Source organism: Salvelinus namaycush, chromosome 32 (assembly GCF_016432855.1).
Source record: "Salvelinus namaycush isolate Seneca chromosome 32, SaNama_1.0, whole genome shotgun sequence".
Taxonomy (NCBI): Eukaryota; Metazoa; Chordata; class Actinopteri; order Salmoniformes; family Salmonidae; genus Salvelinus; species Salvelinus namaycush.
The window spans coordinates 12728239-12745326 of NC_052338.1; the positions used below are offsets into that span (position 1 = coordinate 12728239).

General features: G+C 41.1%; 1 protein-coding gene across 1 annotated transcript; it reads left to right on the top strand.

Moving 5' to 3' along the window:
- LOC120026912 (hepatoma-derived growth factor-like) lies at positions 1 to 13757 on the top strand. The gene is made up of 6 exons (XM_038971650.1): positions 1 to 467; positions 3858 to 3934; positions 4278 to 4422; positions 4715 to 4873; positions 10246 to 10437; positions 10848 to 13757. The coding sequence occupies exons 1-6, from the start codon at positions 381 to 383 to the stop codon at positions 10866 to 10868; spliced, it is 681 nt and encodes a 226-aa protein (XP_038827578.1). The 5' UTR covers positions 1 to 380; the 3' UTR covers positions 10869 to 13757.
- Positions 13758 to 17088: the final 3331 nt, after the last annotated feature.

Sequence of the window (17088 nt, forward strand, 5' to 3'; positions counted from 1 at the left end):
AGATAATGAGTCTGCTCGGAAGAGGGAAGCGGTTCCAATTTCAAACAAAAACAAGTCTCTATATACAGAGGATTAGGACGGTTGGAATAACGGGATTTTTATAAAAACCTACGAAAATTACAATTGATAGGTGCAGCTTGTAACCACACTCTGCAAAGCACTAGACCGCGCAAAATTACCAATTCGATTGCGTCCACTTTCCAATTTTCTACGCGTGGTTGAATTTTGACGCGAAAACCTAAAGCAACCGAAAGTTGGAGCTGCTAACCTAACAAGTGCAATCCTCTAGGTTGCTATATTTCGTTGTACTTGCAACAGTAAACCGACATTGTACATTTTTATATATCTTTTTTAAAATCTTATTCATCCACTGAGAAGCCATGCCGAGGTCGAATAGGCAAAAAGAATATAAGCCTGGGGATCTCGTGTTTGCGAAAATGAAGGGTTATCCACATTGGCCCGCGAGGGTAAGAAACTTCAGACTTTTCTTAACCAAACGCTAATAGTAGGCCTAGGTCTTTTTGTTTCTATCCCACATGTATATAGGCCTATCTGCTAGATCAGTTCAATGAGGCCTACCCCTGGTCTTTGCAAAGTTTATTTACGAATGACTGCGCGCTGTGAAATAGGCCAGTGACATGTTTTTTTTGTTGTACATTTGGTGTTTCATTTTGGGAAATCTAAATTGTAGTAGTAAACATACTCTTACATTGACCTAGCAAATGCCGTCCTGAATACTATTCATTTCGCAGAGATGCTGTTTAATTTATTCATTGATACGAGGCCTAGTATAGGCTGTCCGATAGATCCTGGCTTCAAGTAAACAAACATATAATATATTCAACTTGTGTAACAAATAGGCTGGAGTATATTTAATGTCAGTTACCCCTGGACTTCTAGGATATTAGGCTATTCCAAGTCCAACCAGTAGTATTTTACAATGTGATTGTGATACAAAGTTGCTACTAAGCGAGTCGCGAAATGGATACTTTGAAACATTGTAACGGAGTTTGCTAGTGTGTTCTGAATGGATAATACACATTACCAAAAGTATGTGGACACCTGCCCGTCGAACATTGGTAAATCATGGGCATTAGTATGAAGTTGGTCCCGCCCTTTGCTGCTATAGCAGCCTACACTCTTCTGGGTAGGCTTTCCACTAGATGTTGGAACATTGCTGTGGGGACTTGCTTCCATTTAGCCACAAGAGCATTAGTGAGGTCGGGCACTGATGTTGGGTGATTAAGCCTGGCTCGCAGTCGGCGTTCAAATGCATCCCAAAGGTGTTTGATGGGGTTTAGGTCAGGGCTCTGCAGGCCAGTCAAGTTCTTACACACCGATCATTGACAAACTATTTCTGTATGAACCTCTGTTTGTGCACAGGGGTATTGTCATGCTGAAACAGGAAAGGGTCTTCCCCAAACTGTTCTGTCCTTGAGCTGTTCTTGTCTATTCATGTTCTGTGTTGCAGCTAATGGGGATCCTAATAAAATACAGAATGCCAAACTGTTGCCACGAAGTTGGAAGCACAGAATCATCTAGAATGTCATTGTATGCTGTAGCATTAAGATTTCCCTTCACTGGAACTAAAGGGCCTAGCCGAATCATGAAAAACAGCCCCAGACCATTATTTCTGCTCCACCAAATTTTACAGTTGGTACTATGCATTGGCCCAGATTTGTCTGTCGGACTGCCAGATGGTGAAGCGTGATTCATCACTCCAGAAAAAGTGTTTCCATTGCTCCAGAGTCCAATGGCGGTGAGCTTTACACCACTCCAGCAAACGCTCGGCATTGTGCATGTTGATCTTCGGCTTGTGTGAGTGCGGCTGCTCGGCCATGGAAACCCGTTTTCATGAAGCTCCCGACAAACAGTTCCTGTGCTGTTTGGAACTCTGTAGTGAGTGTTGCAACCAAGGACAGACGAGTTATATGTGCTACGCGCTTCTGCACTCGCCGGTCCCATTCTGTCAGCTTGTGTGGCCTACCACTTCGTGGCTGAGCCATTGTTGCGCCTAGACTTTTCCACTAAACAAGAACACCACTTACAGTTGACAGGCAGCTCAAGCAGGGCAGGAATTTGACGAACTGACTTGTTGGAAAAGTGGCATCCTATGATGGTGCCATGTGGACTTACTGAAGAGCTCAGTGACTTTCAAATGTAAGCCCAATGTTTGTCTATGGAGATTGCATGACTGTGTAATTGATTTTATACACCAGTCAGCAACGGGTGTGGCTGAAATAGCTGAATAAACTAATTTGAAGTGGTGTCCACATACTTTTGTGTATATAGTGTATTTGGTGGCAGCGGCGGCATTTGATTGTCTGGCAGCAATGCATGAGCCTATTGTAAAGGTAATGGAAATGGTTTACGGGTGTTTTAGCTTAGACTCCATTGCAAATTAGGGGAAAGTAGGTCATGTATTTTCATTAATGAGAATTGCCATTTGTTTATTTAAAAAATATATATATCACACACACACACACAGTACCTCAAGTTTGGACACACCTACTCATTCAAGGGTTTCTCTTTATTTTTACTATTTTCTACATTGTAGAATAACACATGGAATCATGTAGTAACCAAAGTGTTAAACAAATCAAAATATATTTTAGATTCTTCAAAGTAGCCACTCGTTGCCTTGCTGACAGTTTTGCACACTCTTGCACTGAGATGCATTGCCTTACACCGCTGCGCCACTGTACTTTTCACTCTATACATTTTCCCTAACACCAAAAATTACTCGTTACATTTTGAATGCTTAGCAGTACAGGAAAATGGTCCGATTCACACACTATCAAGAGAACATCCCTGGTCGTCCCTAATGCCTCTGATCTGGCGGACTCACTAAACACAAAATCTTAGTTTGTAAATTATATTGGAGTGTGTCCCTGGCTATCTGAATAATAAATACAAATAAAAATAGTGCGCTCTGGTGTGCTTAATAGACATATTTGCCACTACATGTTTGACATAATGGCATCATCTCTTTTCCCCCTTAGATTTCAACAGGGCTATTGTATCATGTGCTCATCAGAAATGTATCTTGAGTGTGCCTGTGGATACATCGCATATGAACAATTTTAATCCTTTGATGTTACATAGTTTTGAAAAGAAACAGATGCGTGAGCATAGAAATGTAATTAGAGATAAAAGTAGTACTAATTTAGGCCTACTTCTGAAATGTTAATTCTTAGAATTTGGAATTCTATTTCTGTGTGTCTGTGTGTTCAACTACACCAAAGAATGTGTCAAATGAGCCCTCAGAAAAGTATACACTCACTACACACATAAGCGCTGGGTTATCAATACATTTGTGCGTGATCCCATTCACATTCATAATACATTCACAGGACACAAAATAACAATTCTTTACTATTCCCTAAACTATGCCATACATATACACACAGGTCTATCAGTTTTGTTGTTCAGCTCAAATTGGGTGAAGGGGGTCGGTGAAGTGACTCATTGATTTTCCACTGTGTTCAGTGCCCAATATTTGCCTTGGGGGGAGAGACCATTTTGACAGAACTCTGAATGTCAGTCATTTACGCTATGTGTGTATTTGACTGAGAAAACGAAAGTGTGTGTGTCAGTCATTAAAGCACTTGAAACCTGGCCTCTCAAGTGAGTGTGTGTGAAGTACATTTTTAATTACCTAATTCTTAAAGCAGCTTTGGCCTTTTTCTTTGTTTCAGTAGCCAAACAAAATATTTTATATGAACTTATATTGTTTGCGGTTGCTCCTGAAATTCAAAAATCACCGTCTTTGCACTTTTTTGTTGCACTTTTTGCCCCAGGTTATTTAGTTTGAAGCACTCACTAACAATTACACTCATTGTTTGCTTCTTCCGCAGATTAACGAGTTACCCGAAGGAGTTGTCAAGTCCCCCTCCAACAAGTACCAAGTGTTCTTCTTTGGGACACATGAGACGTAAGTAAATCGTTTTTGATGCGATGAATCCCATCGTCTTGCCTAATTCCAAATGAACCCCTAGCCCCTACCTTCTATACACTTGTCGCGATATGAGAGGCTTTAATAGGTTAGTCTGTATTTTCACCGTATTACTTATACCTATCGGATAACAAGTTGGAGCTACCACCATATCGTTCCTTACACCTATCAAATTCTCTCCATATCTCCATGAGTGCACTGGGTGGTTCATTTGGAATTACACATTAGTCGTTTACCTGGTAGTTCCATAGAACAGTATTTTGAAGCTCTGTAGGTGGTTGCATGCGTCAACCTTTGAACTTTATAACCTTTACCCTCTCAGGGCATTCCTGGGTCCCAAGGACCTCTTCCCTTATGAGGAGGGCAAGGAGAAGTTTGGCAAGCCCACCAAGAGGAAAGGCTTCAGCGAGGGTCTCTGGGAAATTGAGAACAACCCTACAGTGATACACGAACCCGCAGGCTATGAGGTGTGTGCTTAGAGACGGAAAGGGACGTGTCTGTTTGTGTGCCTGCTGACATGCTTGAGCCTTTGTTCCTGTGTGACACATGATGGTATATGATTTTAGCAGATATTAAGACGCACATCACCCAATGTTTTTCTTTGCTATTCTGGGAACACAAAAACCCTACTACTTCATCATCAATGACGAAAGTACTCCCAAATACACATTTACCTATACTCAACCTCATCAAATACAGGTGTGCATTGGGAGTAGTTCACCACGTTTCCCATCCTTAATTCTGTTCTTTCTCCCCCAGCCAGCAAAGAAGGAGACTCCAGCAGAAGGGGCGGTGGAAGCAGGAGGGGCACAAAAGGGGGATGCAGAAGGAAGCAGTGACGAGGACGAAGGGACCCTCGTCATCGACGAGAAGAATGACAAGGGAGTGGCCAAGAGGAAAGCTGGGGGTTCCAGCGAGGTAAGTGTCAAACATTCACATGTCTAGTCAGTCTAACAAGTATAAACATACCCTATATCGCTACTGTATTTGTTTATATTTTGCCGATTTCAATTGATAGGGCATTCAAACGGCTGAGCATTTACTAAGAAGTCCATTGGCTATATAGCCACTATTGTAGGTAGTAATTTATGACAATGTTCCCTCTAAGCTGCGCAGCTCCTTCAGGTCTGCAGTGGAGAAGAAATGCCAGCCTGCGCAGAGATGCTGATGCATGAAATTGAACTTTACTGACCTTTAGTTGCCCCGTTAGTTTACATTATCTTTCCTGAAACAGATCAAAGTTTCCTTCTACAGTAGTGTGGGAATTATGATCAAATGAACACATCAGTCTTTTTCAATGCATCAAACCTAACTTGGCAAGATTGTCAGTGATTTTGTCGTAGGCAGAGCGCATCAGAATAGCGTTCTATTGCATTGGCCGGCACAAGCAGTTTCAAAATCAAATTGTATTTGTCACATGCGCCCAATACATCAGGTGTAGACCTTACCGTAAAATGCTTACTTACGAGTCCTTAACCAACAGTGCAGGTCAAGAAATAGAATAAAGAAAACATTTACCTTATAAGCTAAAATAATTAAAAAAAGAAAAAGTAACACAATAAAATAACAATAACGAGGATATATACATGGGGTACCGGTACTGAGTCAATGTGCAAGGGTACAGGTTAGTCGGTGTAATTTGTACATGTAAGTAGGGTTAAAGTGACTGCATAGATAATAAACAATGAGTAGCAGCAGTGTAAAAACAAAGGGGCAAGGGGTGTCAATGTAAACAGTCCAGGTGGCCATTTTGACTAATTGTTCAGCAGTCTTATGGCTTGGGGGTAGAAGCAGTTAAGTAGCCTTTCGGACCTAGACTTGGCGCTCCGGTACCGCTTGTCGTGCGGTAGCGGAGAGAACAGTCTATGACTTGGGTGACTGGAGTCTTTGACAATTTTTTGGGCTTTCCTCTGACACTGCCTAGTAAATAGGTCCTGGATGGCAGGAAGCTTGGCCCCAGTGATGTACAGAGGGCCGTACGCACTACCCTCTGTAGCGTCTTACAGTCAGATGCCTAGCAGTTGCCATACCAGGCAGTGATGCAACCGGTCAGCATGCTCTCGATGGTGCAGCTGTAGACATTTTTGAGGATCTCTGGACCCATGACAAATCTTTTCAGTCTCCTGAAGGGGAAAAGGTGTTGTCGTGCCCTCTTCACGACTGTCTTGGTGTGTTTGGACCATAATAGTTTGTTGGTGATGTGGACGCCAAGGAACTTGAAACTCTTGACCCGCTCCACTACAGTCCTGTCGATGTGAATGGGGGCCTGTTCGGCCCTCCTTTTCCTGTAGTCCACGATCAGCTCCTTTGTCTTGATTACGTTGAGGGAGAGGTTGTTGTCCTGGCACCACACTGCCGGTCTCTGACCTCCTCCTTATAGGCCGACTCATCGTTGTTGGTGATCAGGCAGGCCTACCACTGTTGTCGTCAGCAAACTTAATGATGGTGTTGGAGTCGTGCTTGGCCACGCAGTCGTGGGTGAATAGGGAGTACAGGAGGGGACAAATCACGCACCCCTGATGGGCCCCCGTGTTGAGGATCAGCGTGGCAGATGTGTTGTTGCATACCCTTACCATCTGGGGCCGGCCCGTCAGGAATCACCCGCTGTTGGAATAGAAGCGCTTTTGAGATCAAAGAGCAGAGCCGTGTGTGAAAATGTTTCATATTCTTTGCTAGTTAGCGAGTTATTAGGCACGTTATAGCTAATACAAACGCTGTTCATTTGTTAACCTTTATTTAACTAGGCAAGTCAGTTAGAACAAATTCTTATTTACTATGACGGCCAACCCCAGACGACGCTAGGCCAATGGGAGTACCATAGGGCAGCGCACAATTCACAGCCGGATGTGATACAGCCTGGAATTGAACCAGGGACTGTAGTGACGCCTGTTGCACTGAGATGTAGTGCCTTAGACCGCTGTGATGCATTTCTTGCCATCTTTGAAAAGCACGTCAGGTTAAGACCTTTGTTTTTATCTCAAAGGGGCAGTAGTGTATTTTGAGATGGGCTTGAATATACAAAGAAGACAACAGGCAGACATTATTTTTTACAATTCTCTGTAGGTACCAATAATGATACTTTTATTTTGTAAAGTAGTTTCTTCCTTCATTCATCACAATACAACACAATTTCCAGTCACATATTTGGCCCATGGTGTTCACTGTTTACAGACAAGTTTTTCTGTTTTCTGATAAGTGACTTGAGCTTTCAGACAAATAAAAAACCTACGGTTAATGTTAAGCCCTGCATAATGTTTTTAAAAAGTCTCATGGAATACAGGCCTCAATCAATAGCTATTTTCATCTGAAAATGTTATGCAATGCATTTGATCCATTGTTTTTGTTGGTAGGCAACTGTGAATGTCCTAATATGCTCCAAATAGCTTCAGTTGTCTACTTGGACATTTTCTAAAACTGTAACAAAGTGGGCACAGCCTCAGTGTTCACAGTAAAAGCGTGCTGTAAGTTGCACAGAGTGTTCAAGATTCCGCTCATAAGACCTGAAATTTGCTCAGTGCCCAGAAAATGTTTGGGAACATTGATGGCCGGTAATCGCAGAAGAACTGCCTCACAGGCAATGACGTTACCATTTTCTGCTTTAATCTGAATTACATGTTCCACAGGAATATTCTGCAGCACTACATATTCTGCTGTTCTATCCTAGAACGGCCTTGAACATATCATTGGTTAAGCAATCACACACTACAGAGGATGTTTAAGGGAATCTATTTATCATTTCATTTTAACGTCACACTGTTGTAATAGTGTGATGTGTAACTTCAGACGCACTCTATGCTGGTAAAGTAACATTTTCGTCCGAAAACGGAATTATTACCTTTTTCTTGCCAGTGATATACCAAAACCAAAGAGTGAAAATCCTCTGCATTTAAAGGTTATACATGTAACATTTCCACCTGCAAATCATACATGTAACATTTCTACTTCAATCACATATCAGCTGTAATGAAGGAATGAAAATCCACTTGAGGAAAACGGGCCGATCCGGCCAGCTGTTATGTGTAGGTTACATCTCCCTGATTTATGATTAGTTTGTTTTGCAAGGTTGACATTAGCAAAACAGTTGCATTACAACACTTCTTCATTTACAAACAATCTGCTTTACATTTCCTTCAACATCCTTTGGTGTGTGCTTATTCTTTTACCATTGATATGTTCTGGGCTATTTTGAGACCTTCAGTAGAATCGGATACGGCTGGAATGTCTACCAATTAAGTTATTTTTGTGATAAATTACACTGGTCACTCAAAGCATTTATAAAGTATAAATGATTAGTAAATGGTTTATGGACCTAATATTAAACATCTTATAAATGATCTTATGGATCATTATTACTTTAAAAGTTGTTTATACATGTGTGAATAACTAGCTTGCTAACATTAACACATGTGGGAGTAATGATGAATAAACTATTAACTAATTGTAAAATGTATTTCAAGGTGTTATAACAAAGTGCTACTGACTATTCAATAGAAGAGTGGCAGGTGTGGTTCACTTTGCTTGTCATAATGAAACTGTCATTGCATGGCATTTTAATGTAAATTTTTGGGGGGGTTTATTTAAAACAGTAAAAAAAATGGGAACAAATAAGCAATCATGTACAGTGAGTGGCAAGACAAAGTATGTGAACCCTTTGGAATTACCTGGATTTCGGCATAAATTGGTCATAAAATTTGATCTGATCTTCATCGAAGTCACAACAATAGACAAACAGTGTGCTTAAACTAATAACACACAAATTATTGTATTTTTCTTGTCTACATTGAATACATCATTTAAACATACATTTTTCAATCTACAAAATGAATGTGAACCCCTAGGCTAATGACTTCTCCAAAAGGTAATTGGAGTCAGCTAACCTGGAGTCCAATCAATGAGGTGAGATTGGAGATGTTGGTTAGAGCTGCCTTGCCATATAAAAAACACTCAACAAAAATGTGATTTTGCTATTCACAAGAAGCATTGCCTGATGTGAACCATGCCTCGAACAAAAGAGATCTCAGAAGACCTAAGATTAAGAATAGTTGACTTGCATAAAGCTGCAAAGGGTTACAAAAGTATATCTAAAAGCCTTGTTGTTCATCGGTCCACGGTAAGACAAATTGTCTATAAATGGAAAAAGTTCAGCACTGTTGCAACTCTACCTAGGAATGTCCGCCCTGCAAAGATTACTGCAAGAGCACAGCGCAGAATGCTGATTGAGGTTAAGAAGAATCCTAGAGTGTCAGCTAAAGACTTTCAGAAATCTCTGGAACATGCTAACATCTCTGTTGACGAGTCTACGATACTTAAAACACTGAACAAGAATGGTGTTCATGGGAGGACACCACGGAAGAAGCCACTGCTGTCCAAAAAAAACATTGCTGCACGTCTGACGTTTGCAAAAGTGCACCTGGATGTTCCACAGCGCTACTGGCAAAATATTCTGTGGACAGATGAAACTACAGTTGAATTGTTTGGAAGGAACATACAACACTGTGTGGAGAAAAAGGCACAGCACACCAACATATCAACCTCATCCCAACTGTAAAGTATGGTGGAGGGAGCATCATGATTTGGAGCTGCTTTGCTGCCTCAGGGCCTGGACAGCTTGCTATCATCGACGGGAAAATGAATTATCAATTTATCAAGACATTTTGCAGGAGAATGTAAGGCTATCTGTCCGCCAATTGAAGCTCAACAGAAGTTGGGTGATGCAACAGGACAACGACCCAAAACACAGAAGTAAATCAACAACAGAATGGCTTCAACAGAAGAAAATACGCCTTCTGGAGTGGCCCAGTCAGAGTCCTGACCTCAACCTGACTGATGCTGTGGCATGACCTCGAGAGTAGTTCACACCAAATATCCCAAGAATATTGCTGAAACAGTTTTGTAAAGAGGAATGGTCCAAAATTCCTCCTGACCGTTGTGCAGGTCTGATCTGAAACTACAGAAAAGGTTTGGTTGAGGTTATTGCTGACAAAAGCGGGTCAACCAGTTATTAAATCCAAGGTTTCACTTACTTTTCCCACCTTGCACTGTGAATGTTTACACGGTGTGTTCAATAAAGACTTGAAAACATATCAATGTTTGTGTGTTATTAGTTTAAGCAGACTGTTTGTCTATTGTTGTGACTTAGATGAAGATCAGATCAAATTTTATGACCAATTTATGCAGAAATCCAGATATTTCCAAAGGGTTCACATACTTTTTCTTGCCACTGTATCTTTGCCCACTTGGGGAAACATGTTACTTGAATAAGGGTGATGCGTCTTTCTCTCTCCCTGAAGAGCTCTCCTAAACGACCTAAGGACACAGAGGGCAAAGGTGACACGAAGGTGGATAGTAAGAAGTCTGACACTGAGCTGAAGCTTAATGACAAGGCAGGGCATAAGCCCACTGAGCTGTCTTCCGCGCCGGGTGAATCAAAGCCAGAGGGCCAGGCAAAACCACCGACCGAGGGCCAACTAACATCAGAGAAGGTGAGGGAAGCTGTCTTTTGGCTGTTGAGTTAGATATGAAACTACCTTTTTTCACTGTGTTTTACATCAATCTCCTGTTCAGAGAAGATCTATTAATTTGGTCATACATCAGGGCCTGATCCAGGGTGAGTTTCCCAAAAGCCTTCTAGCTAATGTGGCCTGTTATTTCTGTTGACAATCTTCTGAGCTTGAACTAACGAAAGTGAACAAATGAAGCACTTTGCTGTTCTACGCGGAATGGTTCATCAACTGATACTGTATATACTACTGCACTGGCAACGAGGCTTTCGAGAAACTCACACCTAATCCACGTACCTTTGAATAGTTGGTGGTTGGTTCATATCCAACTTTATTTAAAAAATATGAAATTACTGATGCAATGTAACATTTTCTCCATGCTTTCTTTTCAGCCTGTGATGGACAGTGCTTAACATCAAGCCTCCGAGGATGACCAAGAACCCTTGGTTCTTCTCTGTGGAATTTGGGGCGTCAACATACAGTAATTAGCTAATCTTTAAATGCTAGGTTTCTGCTGTTTAAGTAACTGGAAAGTGTTAAGACCTATATAGAATTTGTACTTGCTATATATCTATAGATATATATTGAAAGGCAAAAAACCTTACTTGCCAGTTGGGGATATTGTATATCCCAGGATTGAAATTGTCAAGTCAAACCAATAGTGATGAGAAATTCAAGGCTCAAGAGGAAATGTGTTTCGGATGTATAATTTCTTTTTTTTTGTCCAATTATGATGTCTGGCTGCTAATTGTCAAATGCATTACAGTTTAGAGAGTACACATACGCGGCGGTTTCTTTAACAAGAATCTGAACATAAGCAAATGAATACAAAAACAAAACAATTTTGGGGAAATCTAGTAAACGTTACATTCATAATTCATTTCCATTTGACATAGAAATCTGTTTTTTGAATACGTTTTTAGTTTTGAGGGTTGTTGGTGTTAGAAGACTTGATAGCTTTTTGCTATGTCGTTGTGCTTTATAAAAATATGTGTTCTTGGCTTTAAGGTGTATACATAATAGTAATTGTACTTGCTTTTCTTTCCCTTTCCTCGGCCTGACTTTGAAACAGGCGATGTATTTTCTTACTCATGGTGTGTTGCACTTTTAAGATATTTAACTTTGCCTAGATCACTAGCAAGTTTTTCTAGCGACAACTATCGCTTTAACGCTATATAACATGTTGCATGTTACCTGTACATGGTAGGTGACCAAATAATGCGCCTTCAATGACACTTAGATCCCACCGAATTCCCTATTTTGATTGAATGTCACATCTATTTACATAAGCACAAATACAAGAAAACGAAAACCACTTTGCAAACCCCTGTCTTAACCCTTTACACTTGAACCCGTATATGGGTTGAAAATGGCAGATTTGGGCACTGATAAGAGTCTAAATTGGAACATGGTGGCTCTACAGTAACATGCTATAAATGACGTCAGAGTTCTGGCTCTGCGTGTCACAGCGCTGTATGGGTTTTGACTGAAAGCCGTTCTTGTCGTGTGCGGTGCTCAAGTTCAGAAGTTGCCCCCATCTCTCCCTTACTGGTTGTATCCAGAGTATTTTCAGATTTTGTTATCAACAAATGTGAAGAAAAGTACACTAAATGTAAAATGCACATAAAATCAACAGTGTAATGTTTGGATGTCAGGTGAACTGTTGTCCTCAACATTGGTCTAAAAATTATTCCATAATCTCCAAACTGTTCCCTTTCAATTTCTACCATGCTTATGCATATGCATTTTCCTATTTCTTCTATCAGAAACATTACAATTTATCCCTGTCCATATAGGTCAATTCCCACATGTAAATAGTTAAGGGAAATCTATATTTCAAAAACTACCCCAAAATGAAATGTGCGTTGTTAAAAGCAAGAAAAAAGTTCCTGAATGTTTGTGACAATGTTGGTAGTAACCAGTGACGTGTTTGAAGCGCAATACTTTCAGGTCTGGAAGATGACTAGGAAGGGGACTATGTTCTATGGAAGGGGCATTCACTCCTACCCTGGAGGTCTGGAGTTCTGCTGGTTTTCAGTTCTATTAATTGCACCTAATTAATTTCACCTACCTGATATCCCAGGTTAGACCGGATTCGAAAGGGAATAATGAAAAGTGGAAAAAAGCAGTGGAAGTGGCTTCAAGGTTCAGATTTTAATATGAGGGTTCTTGAAAAAATATTTACATTTCTTGATAGAAACTGCACTGTTCATTGGTCCAGACATTTTACAATCTCATGTCATCCATCTCTTATGGTGCTTTAATAATGACAATGTAGTGAAACGGACATCAGCCTTGTGGCCAGTGGCCAACAAGATGGTGTCCAGGTTATTTTGATATTGGGGCACCTGTGAAAACCGAACACTTCAACACTGTGCAGAATAGCGCTGTCTTTGGGTACATGATTGTCACAATTCTGATTTGAAGTTGCTCTGCTTTTTTCCTTATACTATTCACTGTGGGACATACTTAGAGTATGTGTAGCTTAATATTTTGGTGTGAGTGACTTGCCCTTCAAACCTTTTGAACTGAAACAGAGTGAGACTTGTCCTATGATTTTGGCTGCTAAACCAAATGTTTTGTTATTTTGTGTTGTCGTAAGAATATATAACCCTTGTGTTGATATTTGAAATGCAATATGTGCATTTTTTTTTCGGGTCCTTCCCTTATGTATGTGGTCCTTCCCTTATGTATGTTTTGTGATTTGTGGGGGGGCCCTGTGTCTTCAGTTTTTTTATGATTGGATGTTTTTTGGATATGTCATTAATTCGTTGTTGCAATTTTGTGGCCCTTGTTTGGTGAAATCCATATGCATTCAATCATCAGGTCTTTTTAGAATTCCATAAGTCATGAATTAACTAAACCACGACACACAGGGGCGCCTCAGGAACAGGCCTTAGAACTGCTCTAAGTCTGTACTGAATGTGGCCCAGACCTTTACACCAGGCTTCCCTTTCAACTGCTAGACCGTCACTCATTCATAGTCAACTTTGTATGCTGACTGATCTGCTCCATGATTCTGGACCTTTCATTATTGTTCCCTTTTACATTTCAACTTCCAAAACCTAATGCTGTCAAAAGGATTCTATTTTTGGGGGGTCATAGCCAGATCCTCACCAGCTCTGCAATTCACAGTGGACTTAAAATCCCCCAAAAATGTATGGGGAGTTAAATTCTAGTTACTTTCTTTGGATCTTTTTCATTGATTGTCAATCCGCCACGCTTCTTGCTTAGTTCTACCATTGTAGCTAGCCGCCAGTTCCTTTTGGTTCAAACCAATAAACATGTTGATTACAAAATGAGTCCACCCGCCTGTCATGTTTAACTATCTATGCCTGTGATTATGTGGACTTATGTCAACCCCACCAGGAGTGCCTTTCCTTATAGAATGTGCACCTTCCCCTCTTATTGTTCCACCTGGACATCCCACAGCTGCCACCAAATGTAAGATAGGGGGGGTACGAGAAGACCTGGTTCTTTTACTGACGAGTCCACTATCCGACAGTGTCATTGTTGACTTATGGAAAATATGTTTGTAGATTCCTGTCAAAGCATTTTCTTATTTTTCCTGGGAATGGGTAAATCATAAGTGATTTCAATGGGTTAATAAATTAACTCTTCAGTGTATTTATGACAGCCATTTTATTTCACAATGATGTATGGTTAACTGTTGTGTCCTGTTCTGGCCACAAGATGTTAGCCATAATACATTGTAATTCCTTCCTGATATGACCTTTGGATTGAGGCATGGAACTGTGTGTGTGTAATGTAATGATATATATATATATTAGTTTTACAACCGGTGGTTGGATCTTCACAGAGATGTTGAGGCAGCTGAGGTCAATGAGACGGGAACGAGCTCTGAGGTAAAACAAGCTGTAAACATGAAGATTCTTTAAATCATTGACCGTGGGCAGGTATTGTCCGAGGCCACTAAACTCCAAAAACCTTTTGACCTATTTGCTTGCAGCCAATCAGGGCAACCCCATCTGATGCAACTGAGCAAGGTGTTCACAGTCCAACCTCTCGACCTGCGACGAAGACAATTTTAAAAGGCTCCATGTAGCAGAGAGAACTTTCCCAATCTTTCGTGGAAAGGTCGACTTAGCCCTGACACATTGTAAGTCGGAAGGGGTCACCGTAGACCTCTGGAACTTCAGCAACAGCAATCGGAGAGAACACAAAAAGTTGTCGGACTGCCACGCTGAGGAATACGAGTTGATTGCCACCCATCTGACGGGGGCTGTCATCATGCAAATGGTGGATTGCATTATGGAGTATGGAAATCCACGGTTTTGCGAGACAGTAATTCCAACATTTTCAGGACAATGAGGCTCAACAAGGACGTGCAAACTTCTCATGATATGGGCACAGAGTGCTGTGAACATGGCCAGCATCAGCCTCTCGAGCATAGAGACTGCCTGGCCAGTAGTTCCAGACAACCCCCCCCCTGTTCAAACAATGAAACGTTGACACATTCTATTGTTTTTAGACAAATAAAAACATATATGGGAACAAGTACTCTTAAAGTTGCAATATGTAACTTTTTGGGTGAACTGACCAAAGTCACATAGACATGTGAGTTATAGATCTGTTATTCGTGTTGAAAGCAACTCTAAAAAGCCGTATATGTTCTATGTGCTCTATTTCTATGCTTCCCATTCTTAATTTTCATTGTTGTTTCTTAAAGTAATCATCATTACAGTAGGACCAACACAGGTGAGCAGTGACCCATTTCAGCATTATTGGGATGACATTAGTTGTCTTTCATTACAGAATGTTCCCTATGACATTATGCTTTTTAGAGCCTACCTGCTCTATGCATGAAATAGTCCAAAGACCCACACTTATTTCAACTGAGATGACCTGATGGGGAGTAAGAAAATGAAAATGGTATGATAAAGATTTAAGAAGTGTAAATACATGTTAACATGAGCGTTAGAGTATTATTAGAGGCCTTATAATACTATAGAAAAAATAATACATGTAGATGTCATTCTAAGGCCTGTGATCATCAATCCAACTTCAAAATAATGTTTTAACATTGAAAATGTAAGTGAATGCTTATAGTGGGTATGTTAGTAGGGGTATGCCTGCCGTGTGTGTGTGTGGTCCAAACCTTTTTGCGTACAGTTAAAGTGTTGGAATGACAGTCACTGGATCCGGGTTGGAGTAGAGGCTACCCCCTGAATTCGCTACAAAATACAGTGCCTTCAAAAAGTATTCAGACCCCTTGACTTTTTCCACATTTTGTTAGGTTACAGCCTTATTCTAAAATGTATTAAATCGTTTCCCCCCCATATCAATCTACACACAATACCCCATAATGAAAAAGCAAAAACGTTTTTTTTTTTAATGTTTGCTAATTTATATACATAAAACGGAAATAATACATTTACATAAGTATTCAGACCCTTTACTCAGTACTTTGTTGAAGGACCTTTGGCAGCGATTACAGCCTCGAGTCTTCGGTATGACTCTACAAGCTTGGCACACCTGTATTTGGGGAGCTTCTCCCATTCTTCTCTGCAGATCCTCTCAAACTCTGTCCGGTTGGATGGGGAGTGTTGCTGCACAGCTATTTTCAGGTCTCTCCAGAGATGTTCGATAGGGTTCAAGTCTGGGCTCTGGCTGGGCCACTCAAGGACATTCAGAGACTTGTCCCATAGCCACTCCTGTGTTGTCTTGGCTGTGTGCTTAGGGTCGTTGTCCTGTTGGAAGTTGAACCTTCGCCCCAGTCTGAGGTCCTGATCGCTCTGGAGCAGGTTTTCATCAAGGATCTCTCTGTACTTTGCTCTGTTCATCTTTCCCTCGATCCTGACTAGTCTCCCAGTCCCTGCCACTGAAAAACATCCCCACAGCATGATGCTGCCACCACCATGCTTCACCGTAGGGATGGTGCCAGGTTCCCTCCAGACATGACACTTGGCATTCAGGCCAAAGAGTTCCATCTTGGTTTCATCAGAACAGAGAATCTTGTTTCTCATGGTCTGAGAGTCTTTAAGTGTCTTATGACAATCTCCAAGCGGGATGTCATGTGCCTTTTACTGAGGAGTGGCTTCCGTATAGCCACTCTACCATAAAGGCCTAATTAGTGGAGTGCTGCAGAGATGCGTGTCCATCTGGAAGGTTCTCCCATCTCCACAGAGGAACTCTAGAGCTCTGTCAGAGTGACCATCAGGTTCTTGGTCACCTCCCTGACCAAGGCCCTTTTACCCCGATTGCTCAGTTCTAGGAAGAGTCTTGGTGCTTCCAAACTTCTTCCATTTTAGAATGATGGAGGCCACTGTGTTCTTGGGGACTTTCAATGCTGCAGAAATGTTTTGGTACCCTTCCCCAGATCTGTGCCTCGACACAGTCCTGTATTAGAGCTCTACGGACAATTCCTTTGACCTCATGGTTTAGTTTTTACTCTTACATGCACTGTCAACTGTGGGATGTTATATAGATAGGTGTGTTCCTTTCCAAACCATGCCCAATCAACTGAATTTACCACAGGTGGACTCCAATCAAGTTGAGGAAACATCTCAAGGATGATCAATGGAAACAGGATGATCCTGAGCTCAATTTCGAGTCTCATAGCAAAGGGTCTGAGTACTTATGTAAATTAGTATTCATTATAGGGGATTGTAT

What these genes read in the sequence shown, in the direction of transcription:
- LOC120026912 (XM_038971650.1), top strand. Translation starts at nt 381, where the DNA reads ATGCCGAGGTCGAATAGGCAAAAAGAATATAAGCCTGGGGATCTCGTG. An exon ending in TTCTTTGGGACACATGAGAC is followed by an intron (nt 3,935 to 4,277) that starts GTAAGTAAATCG and finishes TTACCCTCTCAG; the next exon opens with GGCATTCCTGGGTCCCAAGG. An exon ending in AAGCTGGGGGTTCCAGCGAG is followed by an intron (nt 4,874 to 10,245) that starts GTAAGTGTCAAA and finishes CTCTCCCTGAAG; the next exon opens with AGCTCTCCTAAACGACCTAA.